This window comes from Labeo rohita, chromosome 24, assembly GCF_022985175.1.
Source record: "Labeo rohita strain BAU-BD-2019 chromosome 24, IGBB_LRoh.1.0, whole genome shotgun sequence".
Classification (NCBI taxonomy): domain Eukaryota; kingdom Metazoa; phylum Chordata; class Actinopteri; order Cypriniformes; family Cyprinidae; genus Labeo; species Labeo rohita.
This window is the reverse complement of record NC_066892.1, coordinates 5988838-6013404: the sequence shown is the minus strand read 5'-3', so window position 1 is coordinate 6013404 and position 24567 is coordinate 5988838. Positions and strand designations below refer to the sequence as shown.

Here is a 24567-nt window from a genome sequence, read left to right as displayed (position 1 = left end):
AACACAATTTTTTTGTCACAATTTGGTCAGTTAACCAGATGTGTGGCCGTAATGGCAATAATCAGATGTAAACAACAGCATTGATTGCACAGTTAATGTACTACTGTTATTCTGCTAATTTATGCTGTATAAACCATGGGAAAACGTTTGGAAGCTTGTAAATCATATAGAGAAGGACTTAGTAAGCAGGAAAGTGTGCAATATTTTGACAAACTCAAGTTAATAGGTGGTAAAGATACGAACAAGCAGTGTTAATTAAGCTATTAGCCTAATATTTCACCTACCTGACATTTTTTTGCACTCTTCTCCTTGATTTGTTTCAACTATAGTCTATAGTAGTCCAAATGTTTTTCCCGGTCTGACCGATTAGTACAGCCCAATACATGACAATAATTGGCCATTTTCAGCAGCAATAATCAGCAAAATGTGCAAGTTTTGTTTGGTTCAGTGGCATTGCTGCCAATATGGCCGATTGATGATGCGTTGTGAAAACAGTCTATAAACCATTTAAACTATTTCAAACAGGTCTTTTGTGTATTATTTAATAATCATGAGACCATAAAACAGTGATAACATTTTAGAAAAGCATGAAAATAAATTGTCATTTTAATAGAGATCAGAGTTCAACTTTATTCAGGTAAGTAAATGCTCATGACAAAGAACTTCTTAGTGTATCCCACAGAAATGTACATCTTAATGCATTCCACCAAAGACATCACCAAAACCATGTAGTCAGTTGGTTAGCTGGTTGACTAACCAGGATCCATCTTATTTCTCACATGTGCGATCTGTATAAAATATGTGGTTTGTTACTGTGTTCTTTTCAATTAGTGTTATTACACACCAGCAAACAGCAATGTTTATATAAGGCAATACATTCCTGTATATGCAAAACACTCCAGCTGCATATTAAGACATTCTCGTGATAGCTGACAGGGCAATGCGTGGACTGCAGAGAGAATTACAATCACATTTATTTGATTGGCCTTACCACATCATAAGATACATTTGTAGATAGCATTTGATAAGCTAAAAGACAGGTAACTCTTCAAAAAATGTACATCCTAACTGACCCTTCAATCCAATCATGCCATAATAATGCTAAGTTTATTATTTCCTCAGGACAGTAACATTATCTACGCAAAAATGCTGCTAAAAATGTGTCCAAATGCAATTCATAACACAAACAGACATTGCATTCTTAGTGTAGTGTAAACTGTTTTCATGGCAAAGCAACAGTTTGAAACTTGTTAAGCTTAACTTCTGTTTATAGTTAACTTTATCAACAAATCTGCTTTAATGGCATATTGTCTGTTAATGTCACAGTTATGCAAAAACACACGTGCATTTGCATACTTGCGTAGAGTATGTTTCTGGCCTAACAAGAACTGTTTAAACCACAAAACGATTGGCAATATTGAACTTTAGCAAATTAGTTTTCCTAAACAGGTTGTTTTTTCATCTACTGAGCTCTCCAAAGCAGACACCTCCAACAGCCGAATTGCCCTTAAGGATCCCACGGGTTTGTGGGAAGGACGGTTCCTATAGTGACACCTGGAAGTGCTGGACGGAGACTCGGGGAGGTTAGCACAGTCATCATAGATGGGCATTTCTGGCGGCCCCTAACCTGGTCAATCACGTGTTGTCATAAAAACCAGTATGTCATGTTCTGTCATCTTTTTAGACCACAATTTCGATTTCAGCTATTCGTACTAACTGACAAACTGGATCGTTCGTTTCCATTGTCCTTGTCCTTCTGCTGGCGGGCCTCCCTCTCAGGTTCCACTGGCATGTAAATGTCCATCGCCATGGCAACAGACCATTGTCATTCATATGGTTGTTATGGCACTAGCGGACCCACGGTGTCGGTTCAAAGCATCCTCCAGAAACGCCACTATCTTGTCGCCATCCTCCTGTGGAAATTGATGGTAAAATATTGCCATAGGATAGTTGAACAAGAAGTTATTGTTTAGCTATAGCTGCTGCTTCTGAGCATTTTTATTACATGCCACATGCAAGAAATGATACTGATATGATATGATAAACATATTGAAAATAGGAAATTCGGTGTGGTTTTTAGTCTCACCTCACTGATGAAGGAATGATGGATAAGCTCATTGACCAAATCTCTGGAACTGTCATCTGAAATGACCACATATTAAGACTCAGTACATGATATTTTAAATGTGAACCAATCATTGAACATCATGACTTTGAATTTTGAACAGTATTTTTAAATATTGACAAGTATGTTTGAATATTTAAATGCAAATTTCAAAGCTAATACACAAAATAACTAAAATAAGTTGTTGTTCCAGACCAGTGTTGTTTTATATATTATTATAATATTTATTCATATTTAGATTATATAAAAAATAAAAATGACAAAGGCACAACAGAATGACTAAAACTTCATTATTTTAGTAATTAATTTATTTTTAATATAGTAATTTATTTATTTTTAGTAAGTAAAAGTTTTAGCAATTCTGTTGTGCTTTTGTCATTTTTATTTTATTGAGCTTTCATTTATTTTTATTTCAGTTTTTGAACTTTTTGTATTTATTGGCGAAAAAGTAAGTTGCCAAAGCAACATTTCTAAAGTTTTTTCATCTAATATTTATATATTATTTTATTCCAGATTTATTTCATGTTCTAAAAAATTAATAAATAAAATATAGTAGTTTTATTTAAAAATACCAACATTAAGTATTAAACTAAGTTCTGAGTCACAAGTCACTAAGGTCTACTTACTTTAAATAAAAAATAAATGTATTTTGTATGAATTCTACATTTATTAAAATATCACAATGTGAAATTAAAATTGAATGCCACAAAACAATGCAGCAGTGACATACTATTGCATTGATGGGTGGCTTTCAATTTTAGGCCCTATTGCACTTATGTAATGAAGAGATGATAAAAATATTTGAAAAATATAAGTTACACTCACTTGGCAAAATATCACAGCTGAGCTGCCGATGGAGTTTATCATCCAGTTTCAAGAAAAGAGTGAGCTGTAAAAACAGATGTCAGTTCATTTGCCTCTGATTCAGCAGATTTTTCCCTTAACATAATAGTCTGCATTATCATTAATAACAATTAAAGCAAATATAGTTGAATCACCAAAAACACAAAGAACTGAACAGAGAATCTCATCAGAGAATCACTAATCAAGAGCAATCTTAAAGGGATAGTTCACCCAAAATTCTGTCATTAATTACTCATGTTATTAAGATATTTTTGATGAAATCCAAGAGCTTTCTGACCCTGCATAGACAATGCAACTGATACGTTCAAGACGCAGAAAAGTAGTAAGAACATCCTTAAAATAGTCCATGTGACATCAATGGTTCAGTTGTAATTTTACGAAGCTATAAGAATACTTTCTGTGCGCAAGGAAAACAAAAATAACGACTTTATTCAATGATTTCCTCTCTCCTCTGAGAGTCTGCCACCATTAACGAGAGTACCACGACAGATTTCATCAAAAATATCTTAATGTGTTCTGAAGATGAACAAAGGTCTTATGGGTTTGGAACGACTTGAGGGTGAGTAATTCATGACAGAATTTTCATTTTGGGGTGAACTGTCTCTTTAAGTGAATCTTTCTAAAAAGGCAAAAAAGCATGTATACTAAACTGTGACACACTCACATGGGTTTTAGTAGTTTCTTCATTAGACTCCAGGTTGCAGTGCATCTGTACCACCTAGAATGACAATTAAGATTAAATAAGAAACAACTTGAACTCCACTGAACTATTATAAATGTGTTTTGATGAAAACACACACCTTCCTGGTTTCAGCCTCTTGTGGCTCGGGTGTGGGGGTCTTCACTGTCTCCACCTGTTCTTGGGACATGGAGAGGGCGCGAGGTACGGGATGTGGACGAGTGGACGCAAAATTCATCAGAGGGTAAATGCCATTCCTGAGTGGTAAAATGCACATGTAAACATTACAAACCTCAAAACCTACTTTTTTACCATTAATGCTTTCATCTGGCAAGACTTACTTCACATCTTCCAGAAACTTGTCCAGCTCTAGAGGAGAAACATGAGAATACCTGCAGGACAAGTGAGAGCAAATAAAATAATTTATCAAACTTACACCACTGTATTATATTACATATCATATATCAAATCATGTCTGATCAGATGTCATAGTACTTTTATATTATTGTTTAAAAGTTTGAGTTTTCAACAATTTTCAAAAAAGCCTCTTATGCTCACCAAATTTGATCAAAAATACAGTAAAAACATAAAATATTATTGCAATTTAAAACAACTTTTATCTATTTCAAAATATTTTATAATGTAATTTATTCCTGTGATGCAAAGCTGAATTTTCAGCATCATTACTCCAGTCTTCAGTGTCATATGATCCTTCAGAAATCATTTTAATATGCTGATGTGCTGCTTAAGAAACATTTATTACTATCAGTGTTGAAAACAGTTCACAGAGCTTCATATTTGTGTGGAAAATTACATTTTTTTCAGGAGTCTCTGTTGAATAAATTGTTAAAATAAAATTATTTATTTATTTTAAAACACAAAATAAAATCTTACTGTCCTCAAACTTTTAAACAGCAGTGTGAGTTTTAGATGCTTACTTGAGCTGAACGCGAGGGCGATCGTTGTGAATAATCTCTGCCATAACTCCATTTGGGTCGAATGATTTGGTCTTCTCCTCCACACAGTTCTCTGGAAGCATGTCTTTAAACCCAGATCAAATGTAAAAGCAAGATTTTGTTATTTTAAAATTAAAATTATATTACCTGAAATCCAAATAATCTTAAAATGTATCATTTAGATAATCCTTCACAAGAAAACTATATGGCTCGGAATACTTGAATGTGATTGGTCAGTTTCAATACACAAATATTATTTTGTACAATGACTGCTAAACTGTACAACCTTGTTGCCAGGCAGCTTATATCCAACACAGCAATCTAAAAAAATAATTTAAACTCACTTTAAACGTAACCAATTTTTCTGACCAGTAATGTATAGTCACAGTCCATTATCTCTTATATATATAAATATATCTTCTATATATGGAATGATTTAAAGAGTCACTACAAGGAGGAAAGATATCAGTTTTTTGTAGTGGCTATATAATTTTTTCTGACAGTTACAATCAGTACATTCTTATTTTTTACTCTATTTTGAAGCACGCTTACACTGGTTGTTGATGAGGCAGTGTGCTGCGAGCAGCTTCAGCGAGTGCACTTCAAACAGCACGCGGTGAAACAGCAGGTCATGCGCCGTCGGCCGGAGTCTGGGATTGTGACGCACACACATCTGGGTGAACTCCTGTTAAACATGAAAGAGCATGTCATTAATTGCGTTATTTTATTATCACTGATATTTAGTGTAAAAAATTATTTAAATCAAACAAAGATTACTGGAGTATGTCTTACAAGAAAATAGAATTAATTTTGTTGTGTTTTTAGTTATTTTTATTAGTTTCTATGTAGTTTTTAAACTTTCTTAGTTACAGTATTTAAGTACAATGAGAAAAATTATTTTTTTTACAAGCCTAGTTTTACCTTGTCTACTAGCAAAATTGAAATGTGACCCTGGAACACAAATCAGTCTTAAGTAACACAGGTATATTTGTAGCAATAGCCAAAAATACATTGAATGGGTCAAACTTATCGATTTTTCTTTTATGCCAAAAGTCATTAGGATATTAAAGATCATGTTCCATTAAGATATTTTGTAAATTTACTACCGTAGATATATCAAAACTTAATTTTTGATTAGTAATATGCATTGCTAAGAACTTCATCGGAACAACTTTAAAGGCAAATTTCCACCCTCAGATTTCAGATTTTCAAATAGTTGTATCTCAGCCAAATATTGTCCTATTTTAACAAACCATACATCAATGGATGTACATTAATCAGATGATATATAAATCTCAATGTCAAAAAATCAACCCTATGATTGGTTTTGTGGTCTATGCTCACAAATAAGTTCAAGGTTTTATTATACTTTATTTGACTTCAGTTAATGTTTATTTTATTCCAAATAATGAAAATGTGACAGAAAATTTCTGGTTTAATATAAAAGAACTTTTTTACATTACATTTTCTAAAGAATATTTACCATTCTGGGAACACTGGGTAAGAGCAGATGATCAGCACGGGTCAAACTCTCATAAATATACATTTCTTTCATGCATTTTTAATAAATAAATGTAGGTTTTTAGGTTTCCGACATTTTCATTTAATTTTAACCCTATAAAGACTATTTTATCATATGTGATCCTGAAAAACAAAACCAGTCATAAGGGTCAATTTTTTAAAATCTGAAAGCTGAATAAATACGCTTTCTATTAATTTATGGTTTATGTTAGGATAGGACAATATTTGGCTGAAAATCTGGAATCTGAGGGTGCAAAAAATCAAAACATTGAGAAAATCGCCTTTAAAGTTGGCTAAATTAAGTTCATAGCAATGCATATTGCTAATCAAAAATTAAGTTTTGATATATTTATGGTAGGAAATGTACAAAATATCTTCACGGAACATGATCTTTACTTAATATCCTAATGATTTTTGGCATAAAAGAACAATTTTTACCCATACAATGTATTTTTGGCTATTGCTACAAAAATACCCATGCTACTTACAACTGGTTTCGTGGTCCAGGGTCACATATTTGATGACTAGATCTAATATGGGTTCGTCCTTAAATCTAAGTCTGTGGTGTTGTGTTTCTTAACCTGTTTTATCATCTGCCAAGTGAAAATAATCAGTCTGATTGCTTAGAAAACCATCGTAAATGCCCATTAAACATAACTCAGCCCTGCACACACACCCTCATAAGTGGGTCTTCTAATGATTGGCCCGCATTGCTTATAGCCTCTTTGGACACAACTGAATCCCCATTTGCCTGGATCTCCAACACAGCCATCTGAAACAATTTAGATATTATTTCATGAGGGACTTGTCATGTTTTATAGTAGTTAAGAGCTGTATGTAATATATAACACTGCCTTGTCATGCTTTCTTGGTGTCTCACCTCCAAAGCACAAATCCCAAAGGAAAAGATGTCAATGGCATAGTCATCTTCACATGCTAAATTAGGAACAGAGAAGGAAATATAAAATGTATAAGCCTAAAAATACTTGTATGTCCAGTCTGCACAGTTATCCAGTGGAAAATGCAATTAAGATGTGGTCAGACTCACAGCCATACTCCGGACTGAAGAAGTGCAGGTTCCTCTTATCATCTCGGTGTTGGTGTAGTTTACCATGGACGCCCCCTTCTGGAAACACTAGGTAAGAGCACACGATCAGTGTGGGTCAAACTCTCATAAAAATACATTTCCTTCATGCAATTTTATAAATGTGTGTTTTTAGGTTTCAGATATTTTCATTAACAAACCATATCAATTTTAACCCTATAAAGCCTACTCTATCAAATGTTTACAATCTACTAGATGCTTTCTGTCATCTGATTGATAGTTTATGCTTGTATAGCTAATTTTAAAAAAAAGGCCTTTTTGCATCATTTTAATAACATCTGCCTTCAGGTTGTGGTTCACATGTCTTTGCTGTGGAATTTTTAATTATCTTTAAACATGAAAGTATTCTAAAATATTTTAAGGAGACAACCGTATCTTAATTGTATTTTTATTTTTATTTGTTCTTTTTTATTTGAACAACCATAATTGCATGATGATCAATAAAGCTTTCTGTTGATGTATGGTTTGTTAAAATAGGACAATATTTGACCAAGATACAACTATTTGAAAATCTGTAATCTGAGAGTGAAAAAAAATCTAAAAATCTGCATATTGCTAAATAAAAAATAAGTTTTGATAAATTTATGATAGGAAATTTACAAAATATGTTTACGAAACATGATCTGTGCTTAATATCCTAATGATTTTTGACATAAAAGAAAAATCGATAATTTTGACCCATGCAATGTATTTTTGGCTAATGCTTCAAATATAACCATGCTACTCACTACTTTCATATTAGCCATAAAATCCATCAAATATGATGCTCATTATAAACAATGCAACCCTTTTTTTTTCTAAGATTTTTTAAAAGTAGTTTGTCTAAAGGTTCATTAAACTGTGCAAAAATATATATAAAATATATATATAAAATGATTATTATTTTTCAGACTTTTTCAGTTGAATATACAGTTGCATATGAAGTTTTTATCAGTTTAGGTTTTATGATAAATTTGTACATATTGCATATTGTGTGAGGTGTTAAAATGGCTCTTACCATTCACAAAGAGTCGATGCCAAACTACAGAGAGAAACAGAATTGACAGAAGACAATGGGATGATGATTATACAGATTGCATTATTTCATTACCATCACTTTTCTGAGCATAAGTGCTCCATAAATACTGATTTACCCTTCAGTTAGGAAACATTTGTTTTTTATTGAATCTAAATGTTCGCATAAACCTTTTTTAAAATTCTTTTAAACAATAAATGTGCATAAATAGCCTTCTCAGTCCAAAATGAGACCAAAAAGCTCCACTTAGAGGAGAAATAAAAACACTGAGAGTGCAGGGGAAAATATACCTGATCCGATTTTAATGAGGCCGTTGTGTTGAATAAAGATGGTGTCGCATGTGAGGTTGCCGTGAATTATGGGAGGGTCACAGGAGTGCAGGTAACTGATGAGTGGAAGAAGTTGCATGCTTGTTAACAAATTTCCATTTCTCAAAACACACACATCTTTAACCACAAACACACAAATGAAGGAGTGTGTCACCTGAGGGCAGAGAGGATCTGCGTACACCAGCGTTTCCAGGCCTGAAATATAGGATGACATAAACACAAAAATCACAGCACTGCACAGTAATAATCATGTGCATCATGTATTTATACATCAGTCTGGGGCTAAAAATGCTTATGAAAGCCTGACCTTGACATTCATGGTCTTGTGGTTTTTCTTGGTCTTTTTAAGGAACTGTTTCAAGCTGCCAGACGACATGTACTCTGTGATGAATACAACCTGTGAGGGATATAAAAAGAAAAGCTATTTCCATATAATGGCCACTTCAGCTTTATGCCAAAATAAAAACAGTTATTTTAGAAAAACATAATCTTAGACTATACAAGCTCACACTTTCCATATCTGCAAGTTCATGTAGCCAGATCTGATTTTTTCTGTTCAGACTTTGTTTGTTTTATTAAGCTTGAGACTTTATTTCTTTACTTATTATGAATTTTTAAGGTCTTTTAGGTTAAATACTGGCCTTACTATCCATAAAAATGAAAGTTAGTAAGTAAGTGCACCAACCAAAGCAAAAATAATGATTGTTTCCAAATAAGTGAATTAAAATACTTAAAAAGAAAAGATATTATATAGTTATTTTCCATTGTCACAACAATGGACACATTATAAGTGTGTGCGTGTGTTACCCGAGCATGATTGTCTCCGATATCCAGCCAATATTTGTGAAATTTGACGATGTTTGGATGATCCACCTGCATCAGGTTCTCAAACATCTCCTTCATTTTGTCCTATACAAATACAGCACACAAATACACAAAAACATACAAATTATTCATTATCACAGTTTTGAATGGTAGTGTGAACAGAAACGGATTGCGCTTTCACCTCTACTGTCTTGAAGACCTTCTTGTCTTGGAAGAGAACTTCGTTCCAGACCACCTCGACACCCTCTTCAGTGTCCATGGCCAGAGAGGCGCTCTCCACTCCAGGAACATTGCCCTGACTCACCTGCAGGGGGAGACAAACAATCACTTTTAACATCTACAATCTATTCCACCAGTCTGGTCAATTTATCATTGCACTTCTCATATTTCTCAAGTGACCTAAGAAGTCATCATATCCTCTTATGAGTACTGGAGTAAAACATTTTAAGAATGATGAGGAACTGATGAATTTATATTGTGACATAAGTATTAAAATATGATCATCTGCATTGAGTGTAGTGAAAGATTAGTATATCAATCAAACTGATTAAGCATTCTGTCTAGTCTCATTTTTAAAATTTAATAATTTGCAAATAATTAAATAATCTATTTAAAAATATTTTAACATTCCTTTGGAGTAAAAATTATGTCAAATTAATCTTATTTTTAATCATTTATTTTATATTTGATCAAATAAATTTATATTTATAATATATAACATTAGATTTATTTAAATCAATTTTGTTTATATCTTATATGTTAAATTAAATTCAATTAAATTACTACATTACATAAATCAACACTGACCAATAATAATTAAATAATCTTTTTTTATATTTTTTTTTAATATTTTAACATTAATTTGGTTAGAAATTAATTAAGATCATTTTTAATAATTTATTTTGTATTTTATCAAATAAATGTATATTTGTAATGTACAAATTTGTGTTTTGATATATAATATTTGATTTTTTAATCAATTTTGTTTACATCTTATGAAATGAAATTCATAAATGACAATAAAACCTGTCATTTAATGGCTAACCTATTTGTTTGGACATTCATTTCTTGTTATAACCTTTTTATAAATCAAATCATCATTTTATAAAATAAATGTACATTTGCAATATATTTCCATATATAACATTTGACTGTTTAAATTTTATTTGTAAATTACATTCAATTAGCCATTACAAAACAACACTTTTCAAATCAAAATTTGAAAGTATAATTTATTATTCAAATACTTTATAACACTTTATAATATTTTATACTTTCAAATCAAAAATTTAAAGTATAATTTTTCTAACTGAATTCAAAGACTTTATTAACCATTCATAAACAATTAAATAATCAATTAAAAAAATATAATTTTTTTAATATTTAAAAAATATATAACATGCAGTTTTTAAATATTTTATAATTCCTTTAAAGTAAAAAGATTATGTAAAGTGAGGGGTTTTTTATAATCAATAATAAAATGATATTTTTACATTTTAGGGGCAATTTTGTCTAAAAAAGTTTTTTTTTCGAAATGAAATTAAATGAAATAAAATTTAATTTAATAAATCAGCACCAACTGTTAAAAAACATCATTTATTGAACACTGTTTGTTTGGGCATTCATTTCTTTTATTAACCTCTTTTCAATTCAAAATTTGATAATACTGCATAAATAATTAAGTAACAATTAGTTTTATTTAAAAAAATATTTTATATTTTATAAAAGACATTTATATTTGTAATATATTTAAATATATAACATTTGATTTAAGATTTTGTTTATCAATTTTGTTTACATCTTATTTGTAAATTAAATTAAATAAATCAGCATCAACCATTAAAAGTTATTTATTTATTAACCACTATTTGTCTGGACATCCATTTCATTTATTAACCTTTTTCAAATCAAAATCTAAAAAGGATAATTTATGTAACTGAAATCAAAAGCATATTTAGTGATTTTCAGAGAGAAAATGTTGCATTTGAATTTAGATTAGAGCCTGAGGGAGAGAGAGGGAGAGAGAGGGAGATTAGAGATGATGCCAGAGAAACATAGAAAAGAGGATCATGCTGAGAGAGGGATAATGACTGAAGAGATGAGACGAAGGAGAAAGACAGCAAGTCGTGAGGAAGAGTACACACGTCTTTGCCGAGTCATGCATGTCTCACACATCATCTCTGCCTGTGCATGTGAGCAGACAAATACACAGTATGTGTTCATCTGCAAGTGTCTGTACTTGTATGACTAATAAATGCATTGTCTGCTTTGCTTAGCCTAAACACAGCTAGGCTTTTAACATTGAACATTTCAAGCCTCAACACACGATGCACTTTCACATAGTGTGATAGGGTATTCAAATTAAGTTCAAAGTCAAGACTTGGCTGGGATTGCACATATGTTGCAATATGAATTATCTGACTGAGCCAAAAAAGGGCCTCCTATATTAGAAGTTTTACGGTACACATGTTTCTGGTTGCCACTCTGAGCCAAGCTGTTTGTAGAGATATGGACTAGGATCAAAAGTGTCTATTGCATGTACATGGCACAATCGCTGAGTATCTTAACAGGCCATATGCATAAATTCATTCAAATGAAGTCATTTTATTCATTCAAGATAATAGGTTTATTAATATGTAGTGAATGATGCATATTTGCATTCTAGTGAACGGGTGATCATTCAAAACATCCCTTCAAATATGTCCATCTCAGCTTCACAACTTGTTTTGGTCAATAATGTGATTATGTGAAGGAACTGCTGCATTCAGATACACTAGAGCCATTGAGTCATTATGGGAATCTAGCCCAGACCACAATATATCAGCCTCACAAAATAAATAAGGCTACTGATGTGTTTTTCCTGTAGCTTTCTGAGGATAATAACCAAGATGTTGTGGGTTTAAGCCTTTGAAATCAGAACCAGAACTCAGGTCCTACGTTTTGTAGCTTTATTTTATATTTTATCAAATAAATTCAGATTTATAATATATAACATTTGATTTTTTATCAATTTTGTTTACATCTTATTTGATAAATTAAATTCAATTAACTTATTACATTACATAAATCAACACTGACCTATAATAATTAAATAATCTATTTTCAAAAAATATATATTTTTAAATATTTTATTTTTTGAATTTTTTTAATATAAAAAAATTAACATTAATTTGCAGTAAACATGATGTCAAATTAATTTTATTTTAATAATTAATTTATATTTGATCAAACAAATTTATAATTTTAATATATTTTAATATATAATATTTGATTTTATATCAACTTTGTTTACATCTTATGAAATAAAAGGAATTGAAATTAAATTAAATCAACATTGACCATTAAAAACTGTCATTTATTGGCTAAACACTATTTTTTTAGACATCCATTTTTTTTCTAACCTTTTTACAAATCAAAATTTGAAAATATAATTTATCTAACTGAATTCTAAGACTTTAATAGTCATTTAAAAATAATTAAATAATCTATTTATATATATATATATATATATATATATATGTATGTATATATATAAAACATTTTTATTTTTTTTAATTCAATATACAACATTTAACTTAAAATTTTCTTATCAATTTTGTTTACATCTTATTTCTAAATTAAATTTAATTGAATCAGCTATTACAAAACCACCTTTACAAAATCAGCCGTTACAAAACCATAACAGAACCAGAACTCAGGTCCTATGTTTTGTAGCTCAAAGAGCTGATTGTGATTAACCTTAAATGCTTTTTGGGTACAACTGGGATGATCCTAAAACACCATGAAAGAAGTACAGCACTAACTGCCAGTCTAAGCCCTGATTTGTATGGATTACCCACAATCCTTTGCTCTTGTTTGCATGTATGGCATGTTGCCTGCAACAGGGTTCCATCTCAGAGGTCAAGAGGTCGCAGGGGCTGGTGGATTTAATGCATGTCGGAATGCAACAGCAGCCATAGAGGATTTATATAAACTTTGATGAAACAAAGTCTTTAAAAGTCAAACTGACATTAAAATAAATGCAATAAGCTGGAAGCTCCAGTCGGCAAAACACTAAACAAAGCATCATTTGTACAGCAGCCTTTTTTGTGCTTTTTTGACAAGTAGTCATTACTAAAACAGACGTCATGCACAAAAAGCATAAAGATAATTGTTGGAGTATATGAGAGAAGTTCCCTATTGTGCTGTTCTTCAATACAACAGTATAATTTTAGCTGTAATTACACCTGTTGTCTTTAACACATTAACCCACACAAATCTATTCTTAGAGTAATAAAGGCATTAAGTCTCTATATTCTCATTGTTTCTGCTGCACTTACGTTTTTTATGTGGTACAGTATTTGATAAAGATTGATAAGGAGCTTAGTAAAGAAAAATAAACAGAAACATGCATCAGAAATGTGCATTACTTTGTATGCACAGCTATGCATGAAAAAATTTATTTAAAGGAGAACTCCAACAATTCACAAATAATTTACTCACCCCCTTGTCATCCAAGATGTTCATGTCTTTCTGTCTTCAGTCGTGAAGAAATTATGGTTTTTGAGGAAAGCATTACAGGATTTTTCTCCATATAATGGACTTTATTAGTGCCCTGATTTTGAACTTCCAAAATGTAGTTTAAATGCAGCTTCAAAGGGCTCTAAACGATCCCAACCGAGGAAGAAGGGTCGTATCTAGCAACCCTTTGGTCATTGTTTTCTGAAAAAAAAAATTTGTATACTTTTTAAGCACAAAAGCTCACATAGTACAGGCTCTGGGATGCGCGTCCATGGGTCGTTCTTGAACGATTCGTTCATTTTGAACAAATCTTTAATGTGACTCGGGAAGAACGAGTCGTCTCGGGGAGTGATTCGCATGCGCAACATCCTATTAGGTTCTGTACTGGAATTAGTTCACCTGTTTTGAGTCTTCGGGTTTTTCAAATCGTCTTATGGGGCTGTAATGTGATGCTGATTTTGCTAAAATAAACGAAATGACTAGAAAAAAAGATTTGTTCATTTTGCTGAACGAAACTCAAAGGTCCGAGTCTGTAAAATGATCCGAACTTCCCACCACTACTACGAATCACATCTAAATTCATCATCTGTGTACTCCGGCTCAAAAAGGCTATGAGTATGGCGAAAAAACTCCATCTTACTTTCTCCTACAACTTCAGAATCATCCGACATCGTTGTACCTTTTTGTTTGTAAACAGCATTTGACTTACTTGCACTTTCTTAGTCTTTAGTCTTAGTGCATCCCAGAGCCTGTGCTACAAGCTTTTGTGCTTAAAAAGTATACAAATTTTTATTTTCCGAAAAAAATGACTGACCTTTTCGCTAGATAAGACCCTTCCTCCTCGGCTGGGATCGTTTAGAGCCTTTTGAAGCTGCATTTAAACTACATTTTGGAAGTTCAAAATCAGGGCACCAATGAAGTCCATTATATGGAGAAAAATCCTGAAATGCTTTCCTCAAAAAACATAATTTCTTCACGACTGAAGACAGAATGACATGAACATCTTGGATGACAAGGGGGTGAGTAAATTATTTGTGAATTGTTGTTCTGGAAGTGGACTTCTCCTTTAAGAGTGAGTCACTGAATCATTAACTCAAATGATTCGTTCAAAAACACTGATTCAGGAACCAAACACGTTACTGTGGACATGCTATGGTCTGTGTTTGGAATAATTTTCGTGGTTGCAAAGATTTACAAACTAACTGGGAATATTATATATAAAATGTTATTAACCTTTTATTTATTTAAGCATTGTATAAAACAAATATCACAATCACATGGCTGCTTTTGATTTGAATGTTAGCCTTGCTCGTGTGATATTGCACATATTATCCACCATTTGTATATTTTATGGGTTTGGCTTCCAGCTATTTTTAGCTGTACAAAACAGCTCGTTTTGCTGCTTGATATTGCAAATTGATATGTCTTACCATATTATTTTAATGTATTATCTTAATGATGGACACAATGGTTTATAGTGCAAACAGTTTTATGTTTACTGCACATTATTCTTCTCATTATTTCCCTATAGTGATTAATTAATCTCGCTCATAGGCTCGCTTCCACATTGATGAATAAGGTTGATAATGTACATTATCACATGCGCTCTAGAATACTTGATTCTGATTGGTTGAAAGCAGGAGGTCAAATATTATTGTATATAACTGCATAAATCATATTCCTACATATATGTACTAGTTTAATGTCTCTGCTATCACAACAGAATTTAAACTGAAATATTTAATATACATTTATTGTGCTATCTGTTGAACAGCTATGCAAGAAATATAATGCATAGGCACTGTCGCAAACTCCATAAAGGTAATAATTTTTCTGTCTGGGTTTGTTTTGCGATAATAACTGTCTGACTATACATTATCCTTTACATAATTGCACTCAACAAGGTAAGAATGTTTCTTTATCCACTTTTTCCATCGCTGTGGCAAAGATGCATTTTACCTTTCATTTTCTGCTTTAAAATTCACAGATGGATGAGGTTAAAAATAGCACAGTGTAATCTCACATTCACAGCTTCTGTCATGCAGGCCACTTTCTATCAGTGTCACGTCTGGTGTACGTGTGTGTGTGTGTGTAAAAAGGTGAAAAAGCCTGTGGATGAGAGACAGTGTCCTCACAATGACCTCTACATCCAGACACCGAGCTCTAACTGGGTCTGTCCCGCTTTCAACAGGAAAAAAGCCCTGGGCTCATCTCTGAACCCGACAGGTTAGTCTGGGTTAAATCAGGATCATGTGTGACTTGATTTGAACTTGAATCACAAACTAAATGGCCATCGGTCAGGGGAGAAAAAAATGATTTCTTTTTATAATATAAGCCATTGCTGAAATATAAAATCAAATGATTGCAGTAAATTTACAGAAGTGTCTTGTTCCTAGAATCATAAAATGATCACAAATGCTATATTTTTGACATAACAGCACATTTGGAACCAAGCTTTTCTCTCCTCATATTAAACGGTACAGTAATATATCATTTACAAAAAAAATCACCAGCTGGAAGTTGTAAACCTCTCACCGTAACTCATCGCTCCACTGACCTCTAAGGTCACTCTGTCTAATATATACAGGAAATGTGACTGTAATTTACCAGGTAATACCAGGCTCTATAGACCAGCCACTTGATAAAAAGAGGTTCAAAACAATGGAGGAATTGTAGTTGAATTAAGAGAAAGCAGCTCTGTTGTTCCAGGAGTTGCAGAAATAGTCTTGCAAACCCTGAGGCATGCTTGGCATGTGTTTATTTTCTCAATTGGAAAGGTGTTGAAAGTCCATTTGGACTGCGTTTGCACCTCGAGCATGCACAGGTACATCAACATCTTCTAATAATGAGTCTCTGGTGAAATGCACAAGAGTGAAACATGCTGTAAAAACAAAAAATGCATACATTTATTAAAAATGGACATCAAAGCTACTATATGCACTGAAAACTGAAAATAGTCAATATCACAGTCTGGCGAGAGTGTAAAACAAACTACACTGAACAGATTTGACTGTAGACGTTATGTAAGATTCAAAGGTCGATGTGTCTGCATTCAAAGCTAGCAGGCCAATATCTGACAGAGCTCACATTTGGTGAAATATTGACTAGTCGGCTTTAACCACTCATTAGAGAAACAGTACTGCAGTATTATTGCATTAAACACTACAAGAATTCAATAACATGCAATTAGATTGTCATTGTTATTGACTCCTGCTATGCACCATTGAGCCGAAGGTGTTTTAGAGTATTCTATTCTCTTCAGACAAACTATTTAAAAGCAATTAGTGGATTACCATGTTAAATAATGGGATCATCACAAAGCTTTTTTCTAATATACTGTCAACTCTTATTGGTGCTTATCTGTTTTATACATAACACCAGTGAATGAGAGATTAGGACTGAACTTTATGAACTGGACCCTCAACAAATCAAGCAATGATTAATCGAACTGTAAAAGTTATAGTCATCCTGAAAGATTAAAAGAACAAAAATGAAAACTTTATTGAAACCATACGCTAGGTATTGAAACTGAACAGAAAAAAATCAGTATGTAATTTGAAAACGTCATTTGAAAGTGATGTTCTAAAAATGTAATTTTAATAATACCTTGTTAAAAATAAAAAATAACTTCTTCTTATTCTTCTTATTAACTTCTTATTTTGTTGTTGCTGTTATTAATCGCTAGCCTGAATATTGCATTTTCAATTTTTATGTTTTTTTATTCATCAGTATTTTATTATCAAATACTCCTTTATTAATAAATTCTTGATGACTGTATAATTTAATTTATTGATTTATTAATTGATTTAATTATTTCTCTAATACATGTAGATCCATCTGAAAGATCTGTACCATGAAATCCTTGGAATTTTCCTTTAAATTTAGAGCAAGAGATTCTAGGAAAAAGAGACCATTCAAAACACTGCAAAGCTGAATTTGGAAAGTAAATATATTCAGGCTGAGGTGTTAGGAAGTGCATCGCAGCCAACCGAGAGCATTTGCAGCCAAAACCAAGAATCAGTAATTATAATGATGTGAAGCCATCCCAACAGTCATTAAAGGCATCTGCAGCTGCGTTAATCCTGAAAGAAGCATTAATATGTTCCGGCAAAACATATATTTAATAAAAAGCTCTATAAAGAGACTAATCACTCCCTGGTGTATTACCTAAGCAAACATGTGAAAAGGAGAAAACAAGCTGTTATTTGTATGAACTGCTGGTTTATTGGTGGTTTAGTACAGTTAAGATCTTTTTGGATGGAAAGTTCAGCTAGCCATCCAGGCCTAAGATTTTCCGGTAAATGAGTTTGTATGAGCAAATAAGTTGCCCATAAATACCAGTGGAAAATGATAAAGGTCATGAAATGTACTACTGAAGCAAACAATATTTGATCATATTCTTTAGTATTAAGAGCGCAGATAAATAAAGACAGTGTAAACATGTTTCTGACATTACATTTCCTCCACTTCCCTGGAGGAACTCAGACAATGAAAACAATCCAAGCATAAGTCAGTCAATTTCCTGCTGTGGGCCGCAAAAATCCAAACATGTCCTCAACAGACATTCGTGAAGGAAAACACTGACAGTCTGCTTTCATAATGCAGAACTAACTGTAACTGAAATATTTATTCTTAGTATTGGTGTATGAAAGCTTGTTTCTGGCCCAGGATAAGAAATAAAAAAGGTAACTGCAACCTTTTATACCACAATTTGGACATTTTTACTCACAATTTTGAGTTTAAATTTTACGATTCTTACTTTTTTAATAATAATATATAAATTCGTAATTCTGAGGAAAAACATCTGAATTGCAAGATATAAAACTCACAATTGTGAGGGGATAAGTAAGAATTATGAGAATTCAATATTATTTTTTTTTATTCTGTGAAAGAAAAAAAAAAGACTTGAAAGATGTAAACTCAGAATTGTCAGGGAAAAAAGGCAGAATTGTGAGCTAGAAGGTTAGAATTGTTTATTTTTTTATTCCATGGTAAAAACTCAACTTTTTAAAAAATTTAAAAAATTTGTGAGATTTTAACTCAGAATTCTGAGAAAAAGTCAGAACTGTGAGATGTAAACTCAGAATTCCAAAAAAAAAAAAAAAAAGTCAGAATTGTGAGATATAAACTCAGAATTCTGGGGGGAAAAAGCCAGAATTGCGAGATGTAAACTCAGAATTCTGAAACAAAAATGTCAAAATTGTGAGATGTAAACTCGGAAATGTGAGCTGTAAACGCAGAATTCCAAGGACAAAGCCGGAATTGCGAGATGTAAACTTGGAATTCTGAGAACAAAGTCAGAATTGAGAGATGTAAACTCAGAATTCCAAAAAAAAAGTCAGAATTCCGAGATGTAAACTTGAAAATGTGAACTGTAAACATAGAATTCCAAGGACAAAGCCAGAATTGCGAGATGCAAACTCGGGAATTCAGAGGACAAAGTCAGAAATGTGAGATGTAAACTCAGAATTCCCAGGACAAAGTCAGAATTGAGAGATGTAAACTCGGAATTTCAAGGAAAAAGTCAGAATTGCATGCTGTAAACTCGGAATTCTGAGGACGCAGTCAGAATTGTGAGATGTAAACTCAGAATTCGCAGGACAAAGTCAGAACTGCAAGATGTAAACTCAGAATTCTAAGGAAAAAAAAATCTTAATTGCAAGATGCAAAATCAGAATTCAATGAAAAAAGAATTGCGACATGTAAATTCCCCCCACAAAAAAAGTCAGAATTGTGAGATGTAAACTCAGACTTCCAAGAAAAAAATCATAATTGCGAGATGTAAACTCAGAATTCCGAAAGTAAAAACTCGGAATTGCGAGATATAAACTCAGAATTCTGAGATGTAAAAAAAGGCCGGAATTGTGAGATGTAAAATCAGAATTCCAAGAAACAAGTAAGAATTACGAGATGTAAACTCAGTATAAAAAAAAGTCGCAATAACCTTTACAAGCTTTCATAGTATGTCCTTTACCCTTGACTTAGAATGAATTTCTGAAAATATACTTTCAAATCACTTCTCAGTAGTAGAAATAGCCATGCTGGTTACATGTCAAAGCATACAATAATACAATTACTTCCTAGTGATTTCTAATGCAAACTGTTGCCATTTCTGTAATTGTGCTGTACGTTTCAGCACATAAAAATCCGAATAGCTTTGAAAACTCCCTGGGTTTAATTCACTACTGGAGAGACGTTTAAATTGCTATCTTCAATAGCATTAGCAGAGAATGGGAAATAGAGGGCTGTTCCTTTAATTAACACCAGCCGAGAGTGCTGCTTGTTCAGCTGACAGCTCCACCGGGATCGGAGCTCATGGTGTGTGTTGACGACAGTATCCACTCTTGTGCACCTGTCTGACTGATCTTGACCTCACACCATTTAAGTGCAACTCCATTCCCAATTCAATGCAAGAAAATGAAACTTTCACCATGGATTTAAGCAAAATTCATACTAGTTATACATATTTCCCACTAGCTGGAGTCTAAATTGTACATCTAGATTTTTTCTTCTACTCCTTGTAAAAAGACAGCTTAAGTATCTACTGCTAAACTGCTGAGTGCTATACACTCATCTGTATCACATCATATATGATATATGTTGCATCTGTAATGTCATGAAAGATCTATCAATACTAACAGAGTCAGACATCCTCATGCTAAGTATGGCCGATTACTGCTCCAAGCAACGTAATGAGAAAGCATCACTCGAGCAGACGGGATAATGTGCTATCAGAACATCTAAGTGCTGCTGCATTAGTGTGTCAGTGAGTTTCTAACACCACTGACACGCTCCTCTTGCTTTAAACTAGTCCGACTGGGTCTAAACTGTCTGTCTATGCAGGAATTTGATCCTTCAATAAATCTAGATGACAGCATTTGTTCTTTAGATCACTGATATAAGACTTAAAAATATCTTCTTGATGGAAAATGTGCATTTTGATGTGTGCAGAACTCCCTGTTCATGGTCGGTTGATCATTTAATAATTAAACTAGTTGTATGTCATCATGCCTTGGTTTCTGTTGACACTATACTGAGCAAAATGCAGAGCATAGTGTGCAGAACTCATTCAAAGAGAGCTTGGTGGAAATTTATCTAACTTTAAATGTGATTTCTTTAGAAGCATCTGTGTTTCAAAATCCAAAAAATCAAACAGGATTTAAAATAAGTACTGTAATAAGATTTGATGCATCTATAAGCTTACTGTGTGGAAAACCCCAGGCAATCATTTCCATCAAAGTCTTGCAGGTGAAATTAATCATATTTTTCCGAGAAAGTAGTACTTGGTTGTTCATAGCACCACTTTACTCACCCGTTTGCTTATGAATGGAAAAACAGCACTGGGGAGTGTCAAAGTAATGCACTCATAAATATAAATGATAAGAATGTGTGAAAGCTTGTGATAAACTTCAGTAAGTTCTTATCTTCTTATCACTACTGAAACTTTAGAGACAAAGAGACTGAATTTATTCTGACACACTAATGAGACAGAACTTCTCATTCAGTTTGGTTGTGTTTGTGTTATTCTTTTAATTTTAACCTACATTATATAAAATTTAGAATAAATATGAATTTGTAAATATTTAATTGAATTTATTTTTACTTTTTGTAATATATATATATATATGCATATATGCATGTATATAAAATGAATTCAATTAAATATATTCTATTTTCTAAACCTTATGAAATCATTAAATAATGTAAAATCTAAACTATATATATATATATATATATATATATATATATATATATATATATGTGTGTGTGTGTGTGTGTGTGTATAAAATAAATTCAATTAAATATTTTTCTAAAACCTTACGAAATCATTAAATATATATATATATATATATATATATCTGTTATGTATAAATAGTATTACAAATCAACACAAAATAAATTATTAACTTTAATTAACAAATTAAATTATTAACATTTTAGTTCTATACACATATTTGTATCATATTTAATTTAATGTATTTTACTCCTATTTTAACCTACATGCAATATAAAAATGAGAAAAAATATTAATTACATTTATTTTTACTTCTTTTGTAATTAATTATATATGTGTGTGTGTGTGTGTTTGTAAATTAAATAAAATATTTTCCTCTTTCTAAAACCTTATTAAATCATTAAATAAAGTAATATGTAAATTATATATATTTAATATATATATAATTCATATATATAATTTATATCTGTTGTTTTTAAAAATTAAATGAACACATAAATACTTAAAATTAAACCATAAATTACACAAATGAAATTAAATTTATGAATATGATCCATCTATATAATTATTTGTCTCATATTTAATATAATTAATTTTTACTATACATATATATTTACTATATATATAAATGTATTCAATTCAATTATTAAATCATTTAATATATAAATTAAAATTAAACGAATTATTTTATATGTATATAATTTTTTATATGTATTTATATGTATAAATTTATCACAAATAATTTCAGTCTCAAATTAATATTTCTGTCTTCCTAAAACCTAAACCATGACTAAAACGATTACTAACCGTGACCATGTCACTAAAATTACGCAATAATCATGTTAGCCTTGTCAGATGAATAACAAACACTGATCTGCCTACATACACAGCATTTACAGCCATCATAACAAGCAGCTTACCAGGGCATCAAGTTGCCTACACATTAAACAACATTTTTGACCAACATTGAGCTGCCTACATAAACAGCATTTTGGGTCACCACAGAGAGTTGTCTACATGCATAAACTGCATTTTTGGCCATTATACAGAACTGTTCACTTAATACACAGCATCAGTTGCCTTCCAAAATATCAAAAAGAGCTACCTAAGAGTAAGCTTACTGTCTAAAAATCGTTTTTTGTGCATCATAGTGAGTTCAATGCTTAGACTGGTAGCATCTTCCTAGGTGGGGGTCTTTTTAACCCTCATAATGGGCTCACTGCCTACCTAGACAGCATTTTTTGGGATCAGCAGCCAACCTAGACAGCATGGCATCTGCCTACAGCGCCCTGCCTACTTCAGCATCACAGTGAGCTGCCTACCTAGGCAGCATTTGTGGGCATCGCGTCCAAAATATGCACATACGTGATCGCCACCTGATTATTTAGGCAGCTGGGGCGGTTAATTATAAACTGGTCGGTGACCGACTGTCATGTACCTGCTCTTTTCGCTTCTGCCAGCGGCCGCACGGACTCTCCTCCACGATCTCACTCTCATCCTCGCTCTCCTCTTCCTTCTCCTCGGATCCAGAGTTTCTCTCCGGGACTGACATAGTCATTATATGTGACGGTATGACCGTCGCACAAACGCCGCTTGGCCGTTGCGAAGGAAACACCTCAAAACAGCGTTGAAATGACGCGCTGCTTTGTGGACGTCCACGCGAGATGACTCAATGTTCAATACGCCACAGACCAGGGACATTATTTTCTGTCAGCAACAACTGATGGTCGGTAGTTCCCTCAGCGCGTTATTCGTTTTAAATCCAATGAAATTCAAATATGGTTTTCATACTGAAAACAGCAGTTGAATAAGAGCCGTTAGAAATAAAACGTCCTCTCATTCAGCAGTTTACCGCTTTAAAACGACACACACATCGAGCGCAACTGTTGGCTCACAGATTACCGTAATGACTGGAGAAAACACGACTACACAACACAGTATTACTAAACCATATTCACTAATCAGAGATAATCACAATCTATATCATATATATTATTTACACAAATGTACTGTCTTTGTAAAAAATAAAAAAATACATATATAAAAAATAAAGTAAAATTATATATATAGGCCTATATTCTTTACACAAATGTAGTCTTTGTAATAAATAAATAAATACTTTTTTAAAGATTTGTATTTGGCGTTTTTATGCCTTTATTTAAATAAAACAGCGTAGTTGGACAGGAAGCGAAGTGGGAGAAAGAGAAGGGGGTGGGGGTGGGATCGGGAAAGGTCCATGAGCCGGATTCGAACTCGGGACAGCCGCAGCGCAACGGCGCTATATGTGACCCTGGACCACAAAACCAGTCATAAGGGTCAATTTTTCGAAGTTGAGCTTTATACATCATCTGAAAGCTGAATAAATAAGCTTTCCATAGGTTTGTTATGATAGGACAATATTTGGCAGAGATACGACTACTTGAATATATGGAATCTGAGGGTGCAAAAAAATCTAAATATTGAGAAAATCAGCTTTAAAGTTGTCCATAGAAAGCTCTTACTAATGCATATTACTAATCAAAAATTAAGTTTTGATATATTTACAGTAGGAATTTTACAAAATATCTTCATGGAACATGATCTTTACTTAATTTCCTAATGATTTTTGGCATAAAAGAAAAATCAATAATTTTGACCCATACAATGTATTTTTGGCTATTGCTATAAATATACCCCAGCGACTTAAGACTGGTTTTGTGGTCCAGGGTCACATATGTTGTATAGGCCTTATTGGCTGATTTTATGACATTTTTTAACACACTATCAAATATTTAAAAAAGGTTATAAACTACTTAACAAAACAGGGTTATTAAGTTAACTAAAACCAAAACCATTTAAATAATGTTGTGTTACTTGAAATAAACATATATAATCGTGTTTTATTTTAGCGAATTGGCAAAGCAGTGTTTTTTT

The 24567-nt window shown here is 32.3% G+C and overlaps 2 protein-coding genes across 3 annotated transcripts in view; one reads left to right on the top strand and one right to left on the bottom strand.

Annotated features, from left to right (window-relative positions):
* Positions 1 to 8243, top strand: part of yme1l1a (YME1-like 1a) — a 416634-nt gene extending 408391 nt beyond the window's left edge. Inside the window, exon 19 of the transcript XR_007825652.1 lies at positions 8229 to 8243. The gene's annotated coding sequence lies outside the window, so the exon portion shown is untranslated. The remainder of the gene's footprint in view (positions 1 to 8228) is intronic.
* On the bottom strand, positions 605 to 23543 carry nrbp2b (nuclear receptor binding protein 2b). 2 transcript variants are annotated; one of them, XM_051098371.1, is made up of 18 exons: positions 23093 to 23543; positions 9601 to 9723; positions 9402 to 9503; positions 8902 to 8991; positions 8749 to 8789; positions 8556 to 8650; positions 8248 to 8271; positions 7194 to 7280; positions 7026 to 7081; positions 6822 to 6917; positions 5177 to 5309; positions 4607 to 4709; positions 4010 to 4060; positions 3790 to 3925; positions 3654 to 3707; positions 2951 to 3014; positions 2087 to 2142; positions 605 to 1913 (listed from the first exon to the last, which is right to left on the bottom strand). In XM_051098371.1, the coding sequence occupies exons 1-18, from the start codon at positions 23210 to 23212 to the stop codon at positions 1830 to 1832; spliced, it is 1515 nt and encodes a 504-aa protein (XP_050954328.1). In that variant the 5' UTR covers positions 23213 to 23543; the 3' UTR covers positions 605 to 1829. The 2 variants fall into 2 exon arrangements, with proteins under 2 accessions (XP_050954328.1, XP_050954329.1); XM_051098372.1 differs by having other exon boundaries at positions 7194 to 7271.
* Between the last annotated feature and the right edge of the window lie 1024 nt (positions 23544 to 24567).

Coding starts and splice junctions, on each gene's coding strand:
- nrbp2b (XM_051098371.1), bottom strand. CDS start 23,212: ATGACTATGTCAGTCCCGGAGAGAAACTCTGGATCCGAGGAGAAGGAA. Junction 9,724..23,092: donor GGCAGAAGCGAAAAGAGCAG/GTACATGACAGT, acceptor CTCCCCCTGCAG/GTGAGTCAGGGCAATGTTCC. Junction 3,926..4,009: donor AAGTTTCTGGAAGATGTGAA/GTAAGTCTTGCC, acceptor TTTACCACTCAG/GAATGGCATTTACCCTCTGA.